This window comes from Leopardus geoffroyi, chromosome A1 (genome assembly GCF_018350155.1).
Source record: "Leopardus geoffroyi isolate Oge1 chromosome A1, O.geoffroyi_Oge1_pat1.0, whole genome shotgun sequence".
Classification (NCBI taxonomy): domain Eukaryota; kingdom Metazoa; phylum Chordata; class Mammalia; order Carnivora; family Felidae; genus Leopardus; species Leopardus geoffroyi.
Window position 1 is genome coordinate 71,593,029 of NC_059326.1, and position 23,472 is coordinate 71,616,500.

At 37.8% G+C, this 23,472-nt stretch overlaps 1 protein-coding gene across 8 annotated transcripts in view; it reads left to right on the forward strand.

The window, feature by feature from the left end:
• The window catches only part of PCCA (propionyl-CoA carboxylase subunit alpha), a 416,136-nt gene that overhangs the window by 311,113 nt on the left and 81,551 nt on the right, over positions 1–23,472 (forward strand). For all 8 annotated transcript variants that reach the window (XM_045481124.1, XM_045481160.1, XM_045481139.1 and 5 more), the window contains one exon: positions 10,742–10,840. In XM_045481124.1, coding sequence (XP_045337080.1) covers positions 10,742–10,840 — 99 coding nt within the window. The remainder of the gene's footprint in view (positions 1–10,741; positions 10,841–23,472) is intronic.

Genomic DNA, 23,472 nt, shown 5'->3' on the forward strand with positions numbered 1-23,472 from the left:
TGCTGCCAGTGCAGAGCCAGACGCAGGGCTTGAACTCATGAAACTGTGAGATCATAACCTGAGCCGAAACCAAGAGTCGGATGCTTAACTGACTGAGCCATCCAGGTGCCCCAAACTATAGATACTTTAAATAGAATGTAATCTTTAAATGATTCCAGAACACTGAGACATATGATGTTCTCATACTCAAGATTGTAGTATTACACATCTTTTTTGGAGTTTGCACTTTTCAAAAGCTGGCAGGACGTTTATTTGGTCATTCTCACTCTCTTTTTATTTCCCCTTTCTCTCTGATTTTGTACATGATCAGCTTTATGTTTACAAGAGACTATTCTGCACTATAGTGAGGGAACCAGTCGGGGGGTGTGGAAGACTGACTAGTCTGTTGCAGGAGCCCAGGTGAGAGGCAGTGGCAGGTGCAGGTAAGGTGGTTGTGTGAGGATGGAGGGAAGTGGGGCTGTTTGAAAGCCTCTCCAGTCATCCATGCTCTTCGATATGATCTCTCCTCTTCCTCTCAACCCTTTCCATGGTAGCCTCTGTATCTCTTGCTTTGTTATCAACAAACTGCCCTGTATCTCCAGACATTCTTGGAACATTCTGCCACTTACTTGCCTTCACAGAAACCTGGTGGTTTTTCTTCCATACCACATGCACCTCTGAGGTGGGAAGCGAGACTGTTTTTTTCCCCTAGTACCATTCTAGACCACAGTCCCCTCCTTCTTAGAAAATCCTCGTTCTTTGAAGTTCACATCACCTGGCTTCATCACTACCTCCCCTCTGTCTTGGCAACCTCTAAGTTCCTTTCACTGCATTTGAAGGCTAGCAACCAGTTTATGGTCTCTCTGCCTCAATACAACCATTAGTCCTTTTAGTTTCTCTCCATCCATTGATCCTACCTTTGTTTTTCCATCCTTTATCCAGCTTAGATACCCTGGCCGTAGTAATTCGCTTGCAAATACCCTTAACTTCCTCAACCCCTTTAATTCTTCCATCATTCCTAAACTTGGATGAACCCATCCACCCACCTTCTTAATGGCTGCATCAGGCAAAGTACATGAGCGTTGCTGGGCAAAACCACATGCCAAGGGCAGATTCCTATCATTCCATGTGCATAGTGCCCACTGTGGCCGAGCAGCCAACACCAGGTGGCAGTTGTGCTGTTTTTCTGATAAGCTCATCCCTCTCCTTTTTCTTTAGTGACCTCTGTATTTCATGACCTCTGTATTCATACTTTTCACTTTCCTTCTCCAGTTAATACTATTCCTGAGTATCCCACTTTTCCCCACTGCCAAGAATCTAGTCCTGGTCACCATTTTCTTTTTTGCTTCATCTGATTCATTCTTCAAGCTGTAGCCAGACTGATCTTTAAAAATAAAAATTGATGGTGTTACTCTCCCATTGGAATCCTTTAGTGTTTCCCACTGCTCCCCCTCTATCTGGGTACTATGCTCACCTTTGTTTTCTGTGCTCCACACACTGATTTCATATGAACCAAGCTTTTTCTTGCCTCTGGGATTTTCTTTTTACGTGAGATTCCCTCTGGGATATTTCCTTTGGATAGTCCCACCCACCTACACACCCACTCACTCACCGCTACCAACTGATTTCTACTCACTTTTCAGCTCTTAGCTTAAAGATCACCTCCTTTGAGTGCTCTTCCTTCCTGAAGAGTAGTAAGAATTAAGAAGAGAGTATACAATTGCTGAAGATTTGTGGCCTTTCAGAGTATAGTTTTAGCAGCCAGATTGTAGAAGGTTAATGGAAAAAGTTACATGGTAGGAAATTGGGAGCAGAGTACTTGCTCTAGAACCTGTCAGAGAAAAGGAGAGAAGAAGTTTGGTGGTTCAAGTGGGTCAAGTACACATCTGTGAAAATGTGGAAGTCCTGTACGTGCTTGAAGGTGGAGAGGAAGCAGCTGGTATGTGAGATCTCAGTAAAGGAAAGAAAATAGTTGATGATGCCAAAAAATAAGAGGACTTATGTCTTGTGGCTTCAATTTTGGTAAAGCAAAGAGGAGGTCATCTGCCAAAAGTGTGCATCAGAATTAATATGATAATTAATGTAAATTTGGTGCACTTGAGTCCTAGGTCTGTTTACTCTAAAAACATGAAATCTTTATGTCTGAATTAGTGTTTCTAAACTGAGATTTGGCATCTTTGGGTTGTTTTTTATTTTTATTTTTATTTATTTTTAATGTTTTTATTTATTTTTGAGAGAGAGAGAGAGCATGAGCAGGCCAGGAGCAGAGAGAGAGGGAGACACAGAACCTGAAGCAGGCTCCAGGCTCTGAGCTGTCAGCAGAGCCCGACGTGGGGCTCGAACTCACAGACTGTGAGATCATGACCTGAGCTGAAGTCGGATGCCCAACCGACTGAGCCACCCAGGCACCCCTTGGGTTGTTTTTTAAATAGAGTTTTAAAATAATTTAGACTATTCTAGTGTTTTCATAGTGCTAGAACATGTCCACAATATTATCTGCCTTGAAAGGTGTGAAATTTTATTTGAGCCCCAGAATATTATGTCATTTGTCATTTTACACTTGGTCTATTTGTTTTTTTAATACCCACACCGAATTTGACTTAATTTGTTAGCTTTTGTTTGTCAAGGGAAAGATCTTAAAACCTTCCAACCCCAAACGTAGGTACTCAAGCAAAACAAAATCCCTTTCTAATTATTAGAATTTGCCATGTCTGAAATTAACTGTCTAAATGTATCTTAAAAAAAGAACTTTGCAACCATAAAACCATAGAATTTTAGCCTCAAAGAGATCTTCAGTGTTGCTCCTTCAGGTCCCTCATTTTCAGATAAGGAAGAGTTGATACAGAGACAATGTCCAAAATACACTGTACAATTGGGTTTGGTAGATGAAATCCATAAATTTATGACCAGAGAAATTGAAATGAGTATTGCTATGTTAACTAAAATGAAGTTTTAAAAGAGCAGCTACTATGTGTTACGTGCCTGTTAGTGAAAGGTATAAAGTAAATATTGACTTTATGGTGCTATGAGAGAGGAAGAATAGGCCCTTATACTTATCCTCACTTTTAAAGTTTTTAGTATATAATATACATAAAGAGGAAAACTTAAAAATGTGAATAGATTTGCAGTAAAAAGCAAGCCTCCCTTCTATCTCTGTCCTTCAACCCCTCCCACTCCTCTTATATATTTGTGTAGAGATATTCTTTACATTAAAAAAAATAATAAAACCACACATTTCGAAGGTTTTTTTTTTCTTAACAAATGATAGCACACTGTATATGCTATTCTGTATTTTCTTGGGAAAATTTCATATCAATATATAGATACGCCCTTTTTTAAAGAAGGGGTTCTAAGTTCTCTTATAGGCTACAAGATGTGTTTCTGTGATATAAGGACATCTTGGCTGGGTATAAAATTGGGGGCAACATTTTCTTTTTTAGTACTTATACCAAACTGCTCTGTGGTCTTATATCTCAATTTTGCCCTCGAGCAATTAGGCTGACCTGATGTTTTTCCTTACTTGTGCGTGATTTCTTATTTTTGCCTAAGTAACACATAAAACATTCTTTATCTTTAAAGTTCCATAAACAGCAGAATTCTACAAATTTAAGGTTTTATGTAGTTTGAAAAGTTTTACTCTATCGTATCTTTGAATTTACATTTATTTGTTTTTCTTCGTAAGCCTTTCTGAAAAAGTATTTTGTATATTCTTTGGATCCCATTTCTCCCTCCTTCATATCTGTTGTCTTCTCTATAAATTGTTTTTATATTGCTAGTCTTTTCTGTTTTATATGATTTCTCCATGCCCTTATCTTTCTTTTTAGTCACATTGATTCTATTTTTGGTTGCTTCTTAAAGTAGCTTTTATCTCTATAATGTTATTTTTCTCTTCATTTTTTTTTCTGAGTTCTTCCAGCTTGATTTTCATTTCCTTCTGTTGTTGTATGATCTCTTCTTTGAACCTTTGTTTTTCTTCTTTGAGCTCATTTTTTAAAAGAGGAGTCAGGTTTCCTACAGTCGTCTTTGAGACTTTGCAGAATTATTTATCTGAACTCTTCCTGTGTTTCTTCAAGTGGTTCTTCTTGTGTTATAATGCTCTTAATTTACCTTTTCCTCTTGATAAAAGTATGTTCTGCAAACTGTATGCAAAGATGCAGTATTGGTTATTTTCTGATCATCATTTATGTGCAGTGGGGTAGGTGGTTGGGTCTAAGCATGGACAGCCCACAGCTTTTCCTTTAATTAGGCTTATAATACCCTCTCATCAAATCTGTTATTTCCATTGTCCTACATTTCACTTCCCATTAGTTTTTGGCATAGGGTGGGTTCTTTATGTCAGCTTCTCGGTGTTGTAACAGTGAAATGCCACTTCCACCCCATATCTGCAGCTTTAGTCCCCCTTGGCTAAAGAATTACACATAAACTGTGTACATAGCACAGTAACAAGAATTCTTCAGTCTGTTCCTATATTTCTATGGTATTAAAATGTACAAATTTCCTGCTTCTCCTAGTAGCTTATAAGTATAAGCCATTGAGATTTCACTCATCTGATGATAGCATCAATAGAATCCTTGCATCTGCTGTTCCGAATTATGCTTCTTGGTGAAATCTGTTTGTGGCTGGAGGCCTGAGAAGGCTGGTGGTGGTTTTCAGCATGTTCTTTTCCCTCATTTAAAGTTTATAGATGTGTTTCATAGTTTGTGATTTGGAGCTTTGACAGCTTCCTTGTTTCAGTTGTGTAGTAACATTTCAAAATTATGCTCATTACTTCCCAGGTGTACAAGGAAATGTCGTTTCTGTATGTCTGTCGCATGTACTCTGTTTCATAAGCCCTCTACCTTTACTAAGTGGGGGAGAGGGAGGAAACACTTGGTAATAAATAAGATCTTGGGCTCCTTTGGTTTAAGCAGTATCTTTCAGAAACTGTGGTATTTCAGGTTTCTTTTCCTTCCAGGTTCCACTGAGGCGTGGAGTTAGGTGCAGGTAAAAGGGGCCTTTGGGTATGTGGTTGGACTCACTCATAACTATTGAGGTAAGGAGGAGAGCTCAGACCCAGACTGTCTTTACTAGGCTTTGCTGTAAGGATCTGGACTGGGTACTGGCAGGCGATGATTCATCTTCTTTGGCCTTGAAGAGGCCTCTGTACCCATAGTCCTGGGTACTGTTTGCCTGCAGTCATGGAGTCCCTTGTACTATGTTGTCTTTATCTTGACCCAGACTTTGTTATCTCACTAAGATAGGTAGAAACTTCTGGATTCCTATCATGATGTGCTTGGGTCATCTTTCCAGGTTCTTCCTCAATCAGTGCTGTGCTGTTGCTTCATAAGCCACATTAGGATTGCTGTGACACCAAGTACTGGGCTTTAGTAGAAGCCTGCAGCTTTCCCTAGACTATATCCCAGAAGTAGATCTCCAGCCCAGATATTTTTAGGGTACCTGATACCTGTCAGAATACTTTCATCCATCTGTCTCCATTGCTGTCCCCTACCTATTCCCAAGGATCCATGCAAAAGGAAATGGGGAGGTCTCGGATTTCTGATATCTGCGTCTTCCCTCTGTATCTTTCCTTCATGTAATCCACAGGGACTTGAAAAGGCCTCCCCCCCCAGCCCCCCATGTTTCTATCTGGAAGGAACTTTCCTTCTATTCTTCTTCCCAAGTTAACATTCACATCCACTCATCCAATAGCAGAGGATGCAGGGAAAGAAATTAATTTATCAGTAAGGGAAGATAAAGGTAGTTCAGAAATACCACTTTCGGTTTTCTCCCTCTGCTTTTGTTTTTAGAAAATCAGATTTATTGAGGTATAATTAATATAAAATTTAGTCTTTAATTGTATGGTTTTATTGAGTTTTGACAAATCTATGTACTTATATTATTACCACCAAAATCAAGATTTAGAACATTTCTGTCACCCCAGAAAGTTCCCTCATGCCCTTTCCCAGTCAAACTCATCTTCATACCCATATCACCTAGCAACTGCTGACCTGATTTCTGCCTTTTCCAGAATGTTCTATAGATGGAATCATACTCATGTACTTTTTTCTTTTTTTTTTTTAAGGGGGAATCTCACTCCTCCCCTTTATTTATTTATTTATGTATGTATTTTTTGAGGGAGATAGAGCATGCGCACGCGTGCATAAGTGGGGGAGGGGCAGAGAAAGAGGGCGAGAAAGAATCCCAAGCAGGCTCCAAGCTCAATTCGGAGCCTGATGCAGGGCTCGATCTCACAAACTATGAGATCGTGATCTGAGCCTAAATCAAGAGTTTGACAGTTAACTGACTGAGACACCTGGGTGCCCCCATTCTCATGTTCTATTATATCCTTTTTTACTGGCCTCCTTTCACTTAGCATAATGCTTTTGAGATGCTTAGTGCTAATTTTCTGTTGTGTGGATATACCATATTTGTCCATGAATTAGTTCATTGGACTTTTGGGGGTTTTCCAGTTTGAGGCTGATGTAAACATTTTGCTGTATGTATTCTATCATAAACAAGCTTCTGTGAACATTCACGAACAGGTCCTTGTGTGTATGTATCATTACTTTTCTGGGGTTTTCTAAAGCAGGCCTCCCATTTGGCATTCCCACCAGCAATGTATGAAAGTTCCGATTGCTTCACAGGTTTGCCAGCACTTGGTATTATCAGTACTTTTCATTTTATCCATTCTAGTGGGTGTGTAGCCCTATTTCAACGTTTATTTATTTTTGGGACAGAGAGAGACAGAGCATGAACGGGGGAGGGGCAGAGAGAGAGGGAGACACAGAATCGGAAACAGGCTCCAGGCTCTGAGCCATCAGCCCAGAGCCCAACGCAGGGCTCGAACTCACGGACCGCGAGATCGTGACCTGGCTGAAGTCGGACGCTTAACCGACTGCGCCACCCAGGCGCCCCATGTAGCCCTATTTCATATACTTTTGGTTTTTTCCTAATGACCAACCTGTGATGTGCTTGTGTCACCCATCTGTCTTCCCTGACGAAGTCTCTGGTCAAATCTCTTGCCCATTTTTAAAGAAATTCAGTTGGTTTTCTTATTGAGTTGAAAAAGAGAATTCTTGGGGTGCCTGGGTGGCTTGGTTGGTTAAGCCTACGACTTTGGCTTAGGTCATGATCTCACGATTCATGAATTTGAGCCTCACATCAGGCACTCTGCTGTCAGTGCAGAACCCACTTGGGATCCTCTGTCTCTGCTGTCTCTGTCTCTCTCTCTCTCTCTCAAAACTAAATAAACATGAAAAAAAAGAATTCTTTGTAGATTTTGAATTCAAGTGCTTAATCAGATATATTTTTTGCAAATATTTTCTCCCAACTTGTGGCTCAGCTTTTCTTTTCTTAACAGTGTCTTTCAAACAGAAATTTATAATTTTGGCTGAAGTCTAATTCATCTATTTTTTCTTGCAAGATTTGTATTTTTTGTGTCCTAAGAAATCTTTGCCTGGACCAAGGTTATAAAGATATTCTCTCTTTGTTATCTAGAAGTTTTGTAATTTTAGGTTTTACCTTTAGTTTTCATTGTTTTGAGTTGATTTTTTTTTTTTTTTTAATGTTGTGTTATCGAGGTCGGGATTTATTTTTTTGAATGTGGATGTTTATTGTTTTAGGACTATTTATTCACAAATTATGCTTTCCCCATTTAATGTTTTGGCACTTTTTTTTTTTAAATCAATCATTTATGTATGGGTCTCTGAACTCTCATTTCATTCTATTCTTACACCAGATCTTGTTTACTGTAGGTTAATGGGAAGTCTTGAAGTCAAATGGCATGAGTTCTCCAAATTTGTTACTTTTCAAAATTATCTTTACTATTTTATATCCTTTGCTTTTCTCTCTGTGTATTTTGGAATCAGCTACCAAAACAAAAAAAGCCTGCTGGGATATTGATTGGAATTACATTGAATATATATATGAGTTTGGGAGAGAACTTCTATCTTGATAATACTGAAACTTTTCTAATTCATGAACATGGTGTGTATGTATATATATATATATATATATATATATATATATATATATATCCATTTTTTAGGTCTAATTCTTTAATTTCTCACAGAACATTGCTTCTGACTTTTGAAAAAGTAAAACCTCTCCCTTCTGTTTTCATTTGTTAATTATTTTTCCACAGCTTTTTTGAGATATACTTCACATTAGTCATTTAAATTGTACAGTTAAGTGGCTTGTAGTATATTCCCAGAGCTGTGTAACCATCACTACAGTCAATTTTAGAACATGTTCATCATGTCAAATAAGAAAGCCATTGCCCCACTGCTGTTACCCCTCAATCCTTCCATCCATCCCCACACTCCTAGCTCAAGGCAACCACTAATTTATTTTCTGTTGGTATGGACTTTTCTGGACATTTCATTATAAATGGAACTATATAATTTGTGATCCTCTGTGACTGGCTTTTCAATTAGCATGTTTTCAAGATTCATCCATGTAGTAGCATGTATCAGCATTTCATTCCTTTTTATTATCAAATGATATTCTGTTATATGGATATGTCACATTTTGTTTAACCAGTCATAAAATAGTTTACTTTAGTCTGTGGTAAAGTGATTCCTCTTCTGCATGATTTGAGTATGTTAGGTTATTTTCTGTGAGAACCCCTAAAGATGACAATTACAGTTTCATTCTGTCACCCCTATTGACTTAAAATTAGTATCAAATACAAATTGTAAATGCCTGTCATTAAAAAAATCTTTCCTTACAGCCTCTAACTTTCCATTTTAACAAATAAAACTTTTATAATTGAACTCTGACCTTTTTTAACCTCTTAAATTTAGGAATCATGTCAAAGCAAATATTTTTCTCAGTTTTAAAAGGTATTTTTAGCACTTAATATTTGTAAAACTATCTTTTGGGAGCTTCTTTTGGAACTCTTCCATTACATAAGGAGATATTTAATTCAGGAAGAAGTGCTAAATAGATTATTTTATTTTTTTAATGTTTTATTTATTTTTGAGAAAGAGAGTGAGAGTGGGGGAGGGGCAGAGAGAGAGAGGGAGACCCAGAATCTGAAACAGGCTCCAGTCTCTGAGCTGTCAGCGCAGAGCTGGATGCAGGACTCGAACTTGGGAATGATGAGATCATGACCTAGGTCAAAGTCAGATGCTTAACAGACTGAGCCACCCAGGCAGTTAATGGCTAATTATCTAAATAGATAATTTTGAAATGTTGCTCTTCTCAAAACTATAGTCTTTCTGCTTCACAGATCTTTATCACCTGCTTTTTAATAGTACATAATTTATGAGATAGCATGATATCTGACCTTATTTTTAAAACCCATTTAAGGAAAGTGGAACCATTAGAAACAGGAAAAGGGAAAAAATGTTTAGGACCTACTATAGTAGGAATATCGGTAGAGACTGTTTTATGTTAATTTTTTAAATATTACAGCAACCTGACAGCTCAGATCCTGGAGCCTGCTTCAGATTCTCTGTCTCTCTCTCTCTCTCTCCTGCTTGCACTCTGTCTCTCTCTCTCAAAACTAAATAAACATTAAAAAATTAAAAAAATATTACAGCACCCTTTCAGATAGAGTTTTACCATATTATAGTTTGGCAACTAAAGTTCAGACAGGTTAAATACTCCAGCGTGGTAAGCAGCTCTAACTTAGTCAAATAGTAATGTCAGGTGAGACCCAAGCCGTCGTTCCTTCTTCCCAGTTACTGAAATGTGCTGTATGGACCCGAAGGCCCCTGAACCCAGAAACAAGCAAGTGCATAATGTATGTCCAGCTGACATTTCATTATGTAGCCAATAGCATGTCTTTGCTTCTAGACTGTATGACCACACTATTGTGGAAATAGATAAACAGAAAGTCTGTATAGATGTATATGGATACAGTTATTCTTCTAAAAAATATCTGTGTGTCTTTTATTATAATAAGTATCTTTTAAGAGAATTGAGAGAGAGAGAGGGAATTGTTAGGGATCTTGTGTCTTGACTTTGCTACAGTTTTATTTTGAAACTTAAATATCCCTTCCTTATGTGGTTTACTGTGGACATAATACTGTTATTTTCTCTTAGCTCTCCCATACAAGACTTAGGGAATCAGTGAGTGAAAGAAAGAAAGAAACTAACAGTACTTTTTATTTTAGCTTTGCTTGTTTTCTCTCACTTTTATATTATTTATTTGGAAATTAGATTTTTTCTCTTAAAAGTATCTGTTTTAAAAGATAGGGGTTTTTTTTTTCATCTTCATAAGTGATGACTTGGTGAAATTAGTCATTTAAGATTGACAAAAATATGACAACTTTTGCAAAGTTCAAATGGACTTTTAATATTCAACACCAAAGAATTTTGCCTAATTAAAGCTTCTGTTTAATTAAAATCACAATGCACAGTCCTTCATTAAAATTAACACAGAAAAAGTTCTTTCTTGGTCCTTGGAGAGGATATTATATGCAAGCCCTGATGTGTGGGTTGCAAAATGTCACTGGAATTTATATGCATTACTTGTCTAATTGCAGTAAATGTAGCATGTCCAGATAGGTTTAGAGTGAGAAGGCTGTTTGTTACTTACTGGAAATCACTGGAAACCTCAGTACCCAGAGGCAGCTGTGCCCAGGTCCTTCACCTCTCCCCAGAGACAGCTAAGAAGACTCCTGTTGGACCCTGTCTCTCATGGCGGGAGCAGTAAACATGACAGGCTGTTGGGAGCCATCTGTTTAAAGTGGCTGCTGCTTTGTATGCGGCAGTGAACTTGAGATCAGTTTTCTGTCTTTCTTCATGGTAACAGTCTTATTTGGTGTCACAACAGGTGGAAGTTGATGGGTCGAAACTAAATGTGACCAGCACGTGGAACCTGGCTTCACCCTTATTGTCTGTCAGCGTTGATGGCACTCCGAGGACGGTGCAGGTAAATGTTCTGATGATTTACTTTGAGGGGTCCGTCAAGTCCAAAATCCTTACCAGCACCTGGGTGGTTAACACTGACAGAAGTGGCTGGGAGAGGCTGCATTTTATCCTGTCTCATACATTCCATAGTTGAAAACATTGTTTCGTTCTTGAGGGGATCTTGAAGCAAGTCTTATTCTGAGGAATGGATGTTTTCTTTTTTTCAGGCAATCCAGGAGTGTAAGTGTATTATTACTGTTGTACATAGAGCATCCTGCGTGTTTTTCTAAAAACATGGGAAGGTAGCATTTTTGTTGCCATTGTGGGTTTTTAGTTATAAAATATGACTTTGTTACCTTCCTTTTCTGTGTGACTGAGATTGTGTACTGTTCCATCAGCAGAAATGTGAGCTGTTCAGATGGACTTGCCAGAACACCTTGATGCCTTTTAAAAATTCAGTGATCTTAACATGTTAACCTTTCTTTTCCCTGCAAAATACAATCTCTTACATTGAGGAAATGACTTGAAATCCAGAGTTGACTGAATATTCTTTGCTATCGGTGGCTTCCGTATTGAAGTAGAAGCTACGAAGGGAGGTGCTGCCAGAATTCCTGCAGCTCACCTCCTAGTTGAGGGGGAGGGTTCCAGGGAAAACAAAACAAAGACCTCCACGTAACATGTGACGATCACATGCAGATAAAAATCCAGACCCCCACCCCCACCCCACAGTATTAAACGCTCATTCTTTTTGTTGTTGTTTTTTACAAAAATATTTTTGTGTTCCCTTAACTTGATTTTATACAGGAAACTGATTTTTAAAACCTAGAGAAGTCAAGAGAATCACAGTTCAAGACTTCTCTATACCAGATTCACATATATCTCTATTAGAGACAGAGGTAGTCTAGAAACTTCCTGGTAAATGTTTAATGACTAAACTAATTTATAAGCCAGGCTTAATTGGTAGATTATCTTTATGGTTCTAAGAAACATTGAATGCTCAGGACCGAGTCGTATATTTTGGCTTTGGTTTTCTGGCTTGCCCCAGTATATTTATTCTCTCATATTTTCTTTCATATTCTCATTATGAGGTGAAATACTTTGAGACCCTTGGAAAAAATATCACTGCATAATGTCACACTACCTAGATCCATTCATTGTGTTTTCAGAAAACATGGTTTTGTGACATTTGTTTATGTTTAATAGAATATGCTCTGCCCTGAATGTGCTGTGGCCAGGCAGCATTTTCTGGTCAGGGGACATAATATGACCTGCCAGTAGAGAGATACAAATTCCTACTACCCAAATTAGTGTATCATATTTTCAGCTTCCTTCTCAATGACTGTGCAGATAGGTAGCCTGATGGCACTTTTATATGTAGAGTTTCTAGCTAAATTAATACTGGATATGTATTTAGAATAATTCCCAGAAATATTTTCCCTATCATAGGGATACTGTTCAGTAAATCCTTGTCATTCTTGTAAGTTCTTTGCTTAAACAAAAAAAAAATTAGGGGCTTCTGGGTGGCTCAGTTGGTTAAACATCTGACTTCAGCTCAGGTCATGATCTCACTGTTAGTGAGTTCGAGCCCCGCGTTGGGCTCTGTGCTGACAGCTGAGAGCCTGGAGCCTGCTTCCGATTCTGTGTCTCCCTCTCTCTCTGCCCCTCCCCTACTCATGCTCTGTCTCTTTCTCTCTCTCAAAAATAAATATAAATTAAAAAAAATTGATGTGAAATAAATGACCCCTCACGTAGACCCCCCTGACTCTGGAGAAGGGTGTTGCATCTAGTTAAGTACCATTTCATCAGAAGGAAATAAATTCATTCAGAGAGGTAAATGGTAGACTGGATAAAAACCAAACAAACTCATTGACCTAAAAAATGCTGAGGAAAGTTTTCCTTTCCAGAATAGATGGATTTTATTCACTCTTTATGGACATTAACATTCACTGTTGACTCTCTTTATCTCTATAACGTGGTTCCCATGAAATTAATAACATAATGAGGGTAAGTAATACACAGTACTTACTGTGTATCAGGCACAGTTCTGAATGCATTTCATGTATTCATATCATCTTCACAGCAACTGTATGAAGTGGGTACTATTATTTATACTTTTGTATATGAGGCAGCTGAGGCTCAGAGAAAAGTAAGTGACCTCAAGGTCACGAGGCTGATAGGAGGTAGAGCCAGGCAGGCTTGCTGTAGGACCTGTGCTGTTAAGCATTACACTTTACTGAAGCAAGCTAAGCAACTTCTCTGTGGTTACAAAGCTAGGAAGAAGCTAAGCAGAAATTTGAACCCTGGCGCTGGGACCCCAGAGTGTGAGCTTCTAACCTTCTAACCACTGTGCTATATAGTACTTTTTGATTGTCTCCATCAGAGTTCTTCAGATAATAATGTACCTTTCCTTCATGCTTTAAGCCAATATGTTCAAACTTAGGTGTGCTTCAGAATCACCTGGAAGGCTTGTTAAAACTCAGATGGTTGGACCCACCCCAGAGTTTACTCCCATTTAGTAGGCCTGGGCTAAGTGTGCATTTCTAGTAAGTTCCCAGGTAATGCTGATGCTGCTAGTCTGGGGAAAGCAGTCTGAGAACCATTGCTTTAAACCCTTGCAATCAGAGAATAAGCTGGGTGTGAGGAGCAAAAGTGAAGTGAGTAGGAACCAAGTCATTGGAAGCCTTGCTAATTACATAATGAGGCCACTGCTTCACCCTTGGCCGGTGGGACTCGTGGACGAGTGTTCACAAACGAAGTGATGCTGTGGAGAGGATTGGGAGTTTAGGAAGAGCTTGGTTCAAGTTGCATTGTGGAGACAGGATGGGAGGAGAATGAGACTGGACACAAAGAGAGAAGTTAGGATGCATTTCAGAAACAGAGGAGGGAAATCATCTTGTCTCAGAATGTTAGCTGTTCAGAGCATTGTGTGGGGAAGGGATTTGAAATGACAGGAGAATGAATGATGGCTTCACAGTGTTTTTTTTTTTTTTTTTTTTTTTTCAACGTTTATCTATTTTTGGGACAGAGAGAGACAGAGCATGAACGGGGGAGGGGCAGAGAGAGAGGGAGACACAGAACCGGAAGCAGGCTCCAGGCTCTGAGCCATCAGCCCAGAGCCCGACACGGGGCTCGAACTCACGGACCGCGAGATCGTGACCTGGCTGCAGTCGGACGCTTAACCGACTGCGCCACCCAGGCGCCCCTTCACAGTGTTCTTTGTGGATTTGTCCTCCACCTGCCTTAAGCCTGGGCAGACCTTCAGGATTTGTGCCCAACTCCCTTTTCTCTGTGCTGACTTCTTGGGCTGAGTTCCTCAAGACTTCAGCTCAATACCTTCAAATAGATAGCTATGAAAATGTGGCTATGAGTTTCAAAGAAGAACTAGGATGGATATTATCACAGGTGATTTTCAAGTGATTTTACAGTAATAATGGCTGGAGGTTCCCCCCCCCCCCTAGATTTTTGTGCCTGCATTTAAACTTTTTTTTATTAAATATTTTATATACACAAATATGTATTGATCTATATAAAATCTAAAGAAAAACACAACAAAAACATTACTTACCATCTAGATTAAAAAAGGAAAAAAAATTACCAATATTACTGACTTTCCTCTGCATTCCTCCTTACTTAAAATCCTTCCTCCTGCCCCAAGAGATAACCACAATCCCAGTTTTTAAATGTATCTCTCCCTTCCTTTTCTTTAAGGATGTTATATATACGTACAACTGTAAACAGTATATTGTGTAGCACCATATTTCTCTGTGCTTCTGTGAGTTGCTTTCTCCTCCAGTATTTGGTTTGTGAGATTGATCATCTGGATGTATGTAGTTTTATTTATTTCCATGCTGTGTAAGTCCTATTAATATACCACAATTTATTCTTTCTCCCCTAAGTAGATATTTGTGTTACTTATTTTGTTTTTAGAACAAACACTGCTTCTCTGAACATTTCTATGTTTCCTCTTGAAATCATTTCTCCAAGGAGTATGCCAGCCAATAGAACAGTTGGCTTGTAAGGACCATGAATTCTTAATCCTACATAGTAATGCCAAATGGTTTTTCCTGTATGGCTGTACCAATGTATATGTCTACCAACAGTGCTGCTGCTATCAATAACATGAATAATAATAAAACCTTATTGTATATTTACTATGTTAGGCACTGACTCTCCTATAATACCTCATCTGTATCAAAGTATTTAATCCTCACACCAATCTAGTGTACTAGTATTACCCTGCATTTTGAGGTTAGGGAAACTTGAGGCCTATAGAAACTGAATTGCTCACCCAAGGCATTCTGCTAATAAATGGAGGAGCCAAAATTTGAACCCAGGAATCTGTTCCTTTAACAATTTTGCTTCACATCCTAGGTAACCCTTGATATCCAGACTACTTAAGTTATCTTTTTGTGGTTTTAATGTATAATAGGTTGGTAATGACAATGAGCATTTAAAAAATGTATTTATTGTCAGTCCTGTTTTCCTTTCTGCAAACTGCCTGTTCATGGCTTTTGCCCATTTTTTCTTTTTATTGGAGCATTCATCTTTTACTTAATGATTCATAAAAGTTCATATTTTGTGAATCCCGATCCTCTGTTAGTGGCTCATGTAGTAATTCTGTGTTTAACCTTTTTAAAGAACCACTGTGCTGTTTTCTACAGCAGTTGCACCATTTTACATTTCTACAGTAATGCACAAGGATTCCAATTTCTGCACCTTTTCACCAGCACTTGTTCTTTTCTGGTGGTTTTATTGTTCTCTTATAAACTTACCCTAATGGGTGTGAAGTGGTAGTACCTCATTGTAGAACAAAATTTATTTAGATAGTTATTGAGAAAACATTCTGAGTACTTCCTAATATTTGTCTTTCTTTTTATCTGTTTTACCGCATAACTGCTTTGCTGCACAAATGAAACTTTGTCAGGGCAAATAGAAGGAACTTTTTTTTTTTTTTTTTTTTTTTTTGGTTTATTTTTTGAGAGGGAGAGAGAACAAGCAGGGGAGAGGCAGAGAAAGAGGGAGAGTGAGAATCCCAAGTAGGCTCTGTACTGTCAGCACAAAACCCAATGTGGGGCTCGAATTCACAAACCATGAGATCATGACCTGAGCTGAAATCAAGAGTTTGAGGCTTAACCTACTGAGCCACTCAGGCGCCCCCAATAAAAGGAACTTTTTTACAACTCTTCCTTTAAACTCACTTTCTCAGCCTGTTCTTTCCGCCCCTGCATAAAATCACATACAGTTCTCAGTTGTATAGTTGCTACCAGGGAATAGGCAAGCAGTATTCTGTTTGGGAGAGGAGGTGTTTAAAAGTCTAGTTCAGGGGCACCTGGGTGGCTCATTTGGTTTAGTATCTGACTTCAGCTCAGGTCGTGATCTTGTGGTTTGTGAGTTTGAGCGCTGTGTCAGGCTCTCTACTGTCAGTACAGAGCCTGCTTCAGATCTTCTGCCCCCTCTTTCTTTGTCCCTCCCCTGCTCATTCTCTCTCTCAAAAAAATAAACATTTAAAAAAATAAATAAAAATCTAGTTCATTGTAATGTCAAAACTGTTAAAACCTCTCCTCCTGATCTCATTTCCACCTCAGACAGAAATTTTATAGGGAAAATGAGAGTGTTGCTTTTTTCCCTCTTGCTTTATATCCTCTCTCACTTCTTGTTTGCCATCTGAGGTCTGTCCAAAGTTTCATTCTGGGGTAAAGAAGAGAGGAACATGGCAGGAAGAACTAGGTTGACCTAGGCTAATGTAACCTGGCACTCGTTACTTTGGAGGCATGTCAAACATCCAAAGTTGGACACTTGGCTGGTGTCCTCAAGGACACTTTTGTGGATTTGGGGGAATTTCTCACCTGTAGAACCCTTAAAGTGTGCTCTGTCTTTTCCAGCTGTCTTTAGCCTCCTGATTCCTATCCCTCTAGATTTTTCTGCTGAGCAGGTTCTCTCATAACGACTCAGCCTTAGTCTTCTTGTACAATCCACGTCTAGACCACAAGAAATAGTCAAATCGATGCCTCACTATACTCTTCTCTTCCTGTTTTGTCACTAAAACAATTGCTGATCTTACCTAGATACCCCTCAAAATCCAGGAGATACATGGAAAACCAAGGGATTCTCATAAAATCCCTTTCACATAGCTTAAAATGTTCAACCTTTAGTTCTTAGCTTAAGAATTTAACTTCAAACAATTTTTAAATTTCTTTCATATTCTCTTGAGGTGGGAGATGGGCAATTGTTGGTTTTGTGGTTTCCTAGCATGTTCTACTTGGTGTAGCCAGTCTAGTACACCAGTCTACTTGGTGTAGCCAGTCTTATTCAAGAATATGTGAGTACTTAGCACCTATTTTATTTTAATTTAATTTTATTTATTTTTGAGAGAGAGAGTGTGGGGGAGAGAATCCAAGGCAGGCTCCGTGATGTTAGCACAGAGCCCAATGTGGGGCTTGAACCCGCAAACCATGAGATCATGACCTAAGCTGAAGTCACATGCTTAACTGACTGAGCCACCCAGGTGCCCCTCTGTCTAGTTTTATTATTGAATCCCTGTGACTACGTGAAAAGTAGCAGTTAACAACTTCATCTGATTAAATGATAAAGTAGTTGGGGAGGAAGCATACCTTTGCTTTAAGAGTTAGCTCCCTATTCATCCAATCAAATCTAATCATATCACATTATCTTTTGACTTTCCTGACTTTCCTGAGGTAAGCCTCAGGAACTTGATATTATCTATTAATTCCTTTAAAAAAAATTGTATTTTGGCATGTACTCTCATTTGGAAAATGAATTTCATAGGTTACTAACTTCCTTTAATTGATCAGAATTTTCAGTTTTGATTTGACCTTCAATTCCCACTGCCATACTGAATTCCTGGCACATGTGAAGAACGGCTCATTAGCTGGAGGAAAGGATGAGTGGATGAATGCATGGATAGTTATCTTGCATTTTATAATTTCAGAAATAACTCTGTCTTATCTATACTTTTAAGATTTAGATTTTATTTCTTCTAAGACTTTATCAAATTAAGCTATGTTCATAGGATAGCCTTCTTAGCTGTTTTATCAATTCTCTTTAGTTCTTTACTTTCCAACATTTGCAGAATCTGTACTCTATTAGATAACATGGCAGCTTGATCCCCATAGATATGGAATCACATAGTATTTGTGAATTCAAAGACAAACGAGGGCTCCCAAGGGTCTGCCCACAAAAGTATCATGCTTACCAAGTGAGTTTCTTTCCAATCAAGCAAACATATTTCCTATTTTCCTAAGCTGTTTAAGGCCAACAGTACCACCTGTTGATAGGTATCTATAGGTATAGTAAAGGTTCACCTCAGACTGTTCCTGATTTCCCCTGTCTCTATGAGGAGAATGCGAACATTGGCACATTGCTTGAGCTGTATCTTACCCAGCATCACTAATGACCCATTGTTCAGTTAAGTGTGCTGCACAAGCTCTTCAGTTACCCACGCGGCTGCTTTTTCTCTTCTGATGTTTAGAAAATCCTATTTTTGGACAGAAGTTCTAATCATTATTAATAGCTTTAAGTATATAGCTAGTGATGCATGTATCCAAAAGGAGGAAGAGGAGGTCCTGTATTTTGAAATGAAGTAATTTATGCTGAAGAATCGAGGATATAAGCATTAAAAAACTCTTGGAGATACTTATAGGTCCTCTAGAATTTTTATAGGTTTTTAATCTATTTCTTCATCTAATAAGTAAGCCAAGTTTTCCTCAAAGAACATCATTCAAGGGAAATAAAATGATAGCATTTTGTAATTCTCTTTTTTCTTATGTTGGGTATGTACCAGTGTTTTCCTACTAGTTCCCCATTGTAGATGTAGAGTCCGTCAGTAATAATGTTTATAAAGTAGATCTTAATGGTATAATCTGAGGACCTACAATCATTTCTTATTTTGACTATAGGAAGATAAAGTCTCATTAGTATGAGAGTAATTCCAAATCTCTAGTAATTCCAAATTACTGATTTAAAAAATTATAGAGTGAAGCAGCATTGTCCAATAAAATCTGTTAAGCCATATATGCAATTTTAAATTTCTTAGTAGCCACATCAAGAAAGTAAAAACAAGTGAGATTCATTTCACTAATCCATTTTGTTTAACTCCATATATCCAAAATGTTAGCGTCTCAACATGAAATTATCTAAAGAAAATTATTAATGTGATATCAGAAACAACACCTATGCCTGAAATACGTATGCTAATATACCAATAATATCTTAAGCAACAGAATGATGAATGTGAAATGTGGCCCTACCAGAATGTTGTGTGTAAAGAAAAATAGGTTCCACAGCTTCTGTATTTAAATTACTTAATATTAATTAAAATGGAAAATGTAGTTTCTCACTTGCACTGGTCACATTCCAGGGCCCCAGTAGCCAAGTGTGGCTAGCAGTTACGGGTTAGATGGCTCACAAAACTTTTCCTAAATGAGAGTGCTCATAGAAGACAAAACGTACTGGTTTTTACGCACTCCCCTGTGTGTCCACCGCAGTTTTGGTTTTTATCATTTAAAATTAAGAGGAGATGAACTAACTTCATTTTTTAAACAGAAGACGAATTTCTTCTCTAGTTGACAAACTTTTCACCTTTTAACTTAGAAGTTTAGCAAAATTTAGGACTGTTTTTAATAAGCGGAATGATATCCTGTCTGCAGCATACAATTAAGTGTTGAAACAAAAGATAACGCAGTGTTCTGCACATGTTGAACTCACTGTAATTTCTCCATACACCGTAGCATCTCGTAGTGTGGAACATGCTGATCAAATAGAACTTTTTTTTTTTTAATTTCTGTGAATATACTCTCTTCCTATAAAGCATTCTTTTTAACCTCCAAAGAGGCTCTTCAGTTTTACTTTGAACAACTCAAATAGTCTTCCATTTCTTACAGTGTAATTTGTCTGGGATTTAATGTGTTGTTTCTCGTTAGCATTTTACATACAAGATTTTCGTTTTGCGTAGTCGCGTTGTTTGAACATTTGGGAGCAGAGCTGCCGACTAACTGGTATTGGCCTGTTTCTTTGTGTGGCATGATTTCTTCTCTCCACCTGCTCACAGCAGGTTGTCTACAGGCCTGAAGAGGAGCTAAATACTTTTGAAAATGTCTTGAGATCCCGCTAAGGTCTAACAATCTCTGCGTTTGTGTGATGTGAAGCTATTCATGATGTACCTTTGAAGGCTTTTTTTTTTTTTAATTTCTCATATTCTTGCTTAAATATTTTCAAGAGAAGATAAATTTATGATAAAGAACAGGAGAAAGCTGACTGCAGCACTAGCACATTCTACATTGAATAGGTCATTGATACTCAACTAAGTGGAACTAATTTTCTATGTTAAAGCAGACACATTTGGAATAGTGTCACACGAATGTCATGTTATTTACTACAGAATGCCAGATTAAATGGATTATTTGTGAATTGATTGCAGTGTTAAATAGATTACATGACATGATAACTTAAAATGCTCAGTGGGCCTGTGTAATACAGAATATGATATAATTACATGAACCTGAAGGAACGGCTCTAATTGTGTTCGCAGATTGAATAACTATCTGTGGTACATGTGCTTGCAAATGCTTGTGCAGAGTTTGAATAGAATTAAAAATTTTAAACTTAACTTTCTTTTTTCAAAGAAAATGAATTGATCCTCGTACCTCTTTGAGTAAGGAAAGTTAAAAATAAGCTGTTTTCTTTTTTTGTTTTTTTTTAGATGAAAGTAACAACCTCTGGGAACAAACTTGGGTTACAATAAATGTGTAAATGTATACAGATGCTATATAAATGAATATAGATGCTAAAGTAAATATTTTAATGATATTTTAATTAGAAAATTAAATGAAGGGGCTTCCTTGTTTGCTTATACTTTGCCAGTACCAAAAAAAGTGGATTTGGAAGTGATCACCTTATGTTTTTAGTCCCAAAATAAATGTTTTCCATGGGTTTTAGATGTTTCTCCCCATCCCCTTAGAAGTAATTAGCTGTTATTTTGTACTATACACGTGATTACTCTAGAGTTACCAAATGTAATATGGAACCATCTATTCAGGATGTATAGGATATATAAATATATAACCTAGAATAAGTGGAGGTTGGTATTTTTTTTCCAAAGAAGTAGGAAATAAGAGAGTAATCATTAACCATCTCCTTTTCACACTCCTGAAAACATCAATTACAATTACACATCTTAGAAACAAGCCTGCCAGGAGAACAGAAATAACTCCTTTCACTATGCTTCAAAAAATTTAATCACAATTTAACAGCTGGGATGTATTTACAACTATAATTTAAAATATTAATTTTGACACATTTACCTGCTTTTGAAATGTAGTCTTAGAAGCTTAGTGTTTTTTTGTTTTGTTTTGTTTTGTTTTGGGTTTTTTTTTGTTTGTTTGTTTTGTGTTTTTTTTTTTTGTCTCTAGTGGCATTATGATTTGGAGTTGCTTTTAAATATTTACTATAATGGGAAAATGTCGTTCTGAATCTTCCCCCACTCCCCTCACGTATTCTTTTTCTCCTCTACTGTCTGTTTACTAGAAAATTATATTTTAGTAGCTGCCAGAAGAAGAGAATTTTCAGTAGTATAAACACTGATTGTAGTAAATGTGGAAAATAATACAGGCAGCCACACTGGAGACCGATAAGACAAATCCCCCAGTAATGGCCTTTACAACATATTATCATGTTGGAAATCAGTGAGGGGAAAAGAAAACTATTACTATTTCTTCCTCTTACCATTCAGTGAGATTACTTTTAAAGGTGAAATTGCTTCTGATTTTATTATACCAGGGAGATATTTTTGGAACATTTGTTATTTTGTGAATGTTTTGCCTTTTTTGAGTGAACAAACAGCCTTGATAATTTGTATGAATTTGGTTCTCACAAATGTTGAAGTCATTTTGATAATCAAAGTCTTCTTAAATATTCTTTTCTTTAAAGAAACAAAAAGGTGTGTATTTTGTAAATGTTGGAGCAGAGTATCAATATAAGAACAGAAGGAAATTTTTATCTAGCTATGAAGTACCACTTAAAATAGGAGAAAGGGTAAAATAAAAACTTGGAGAAAGTATTTTAATAGGGATGGAATATATTTCATGAAAATAAAAGTCTTAATTTTTATTTTATTCTACTTTTTGTTATTAGCTAATCAAATGGTCCGTTCCTATTTGTTTTGGCATGCCTCAGACTGTTTGTAAGGTCTGATACTTTGTTCTTGGTGAACTCTAAAACCTAATTGTCTTAATTGTAAACTGTGGGAAAATTCTATATTCCTCTTTTGTGTACAGAGATCAATCTCGGTGTGGATGAAATTTTTTTTCCCTATGTTTCATTTTATCAGTCCTTATTGCTGAGCTGTATCAGATTTGGGCACTTCCTTTTTTCTCTCTCTTCCTCCTGTCATCGTCCCCCTCACAACATGTACAACATTTACTACAGGGGGATGTAGATACCAAATATGTAAACACATAAATAACGTAATTAGTGTACTAAGAAGGTCGATAAAGGCTCTGAAACAGGATCATTCACAGAAAGTATGTAGAGGAGGTAGGGTGGTTAGAAAATCATTTCCTGGAGCACCTGGGTGACTCAGTCAGTTAAGTCTGACTTTGCCTCAGGTCATGATCTCGGCAGTTTGTGAGTTCAAGCACCATGTCAGGCTCTGTGCTGACAGCTCAGAGCCTGGAGCCTGATTCAGATTCTGTGTCTCCCTCTCTCTCTGCCCCTCCCCTGCACACTATTCCTCTCTCAAAAATAAATAAACATTAAAAATTTTTTTAGAAAGGAAAAAAAGTAAGAAAGTTTCTGAATAGCTAACATTGAGTGAAGACCTTTGAGGACAAGGGAGGCAACCATGCAAAAATGAAAAGTGTGAAAGTCCCAAGTAGCAGAAATGGTAAATGCAAAGGCCCTGAGACAGGAACAAACTTGGTCTTTGCAGAGGCCTGAGGGAAGACCAGCATCTTGAGTGTAGCTTAGGAGAGTGCAAGAAGGAAGCAGGAACTAGACCATATAGAGCCTTCGTAGGCCAAAGAGTTTGGGTTTTATTCAGTTCCAACTGTGAAGCTTTTGAAGGGTTTTGAGTAGAGGAATGATGTGATGTGATTTAAAATCACTGCTCTGGGGACGATGGACCACAGGGGACCAGTGGCAGAGGTAGGACAATCATTTTTATGACATTGTAGTCATGGAGGTGAGAGGTGCTGATGGCTTAGACCAGGAGTCGGCCAAAGCCAGCCCACTACCTGTTTTTGTATGGCTCACAAGTTGTGTGGTTATTTCATTTTTAAATGTTTGGAAAAAATTAAAAGAACAGGGGCACCTGGGTGGCTCAGTTGGTTGAGCGTCCGACTTTGGCTCAGGTCACGATCTCACGGCTCGTGAGTTCGAGCCCCGCGTCAGGCTCTGGGCTGATGGCTCAGAGCCTGGAGCCTGCTTCCGATTCTGTGTCTCCCTCTCTCTCTGCCCCTCCCCCATTCATGCTCTGTCTCTCTCTGTCTCAAAAATAAATAAACATTAAAAAAAATTTTTTTTTTTAAAAAAAGAAGAATAATGCTTCATGACACATGGAAAGTATATGAGATTCAAATTTCAGGATCCACACATACAGTTTTACCAGAATATAGCCACATTCATTTATTTTCATTTGCT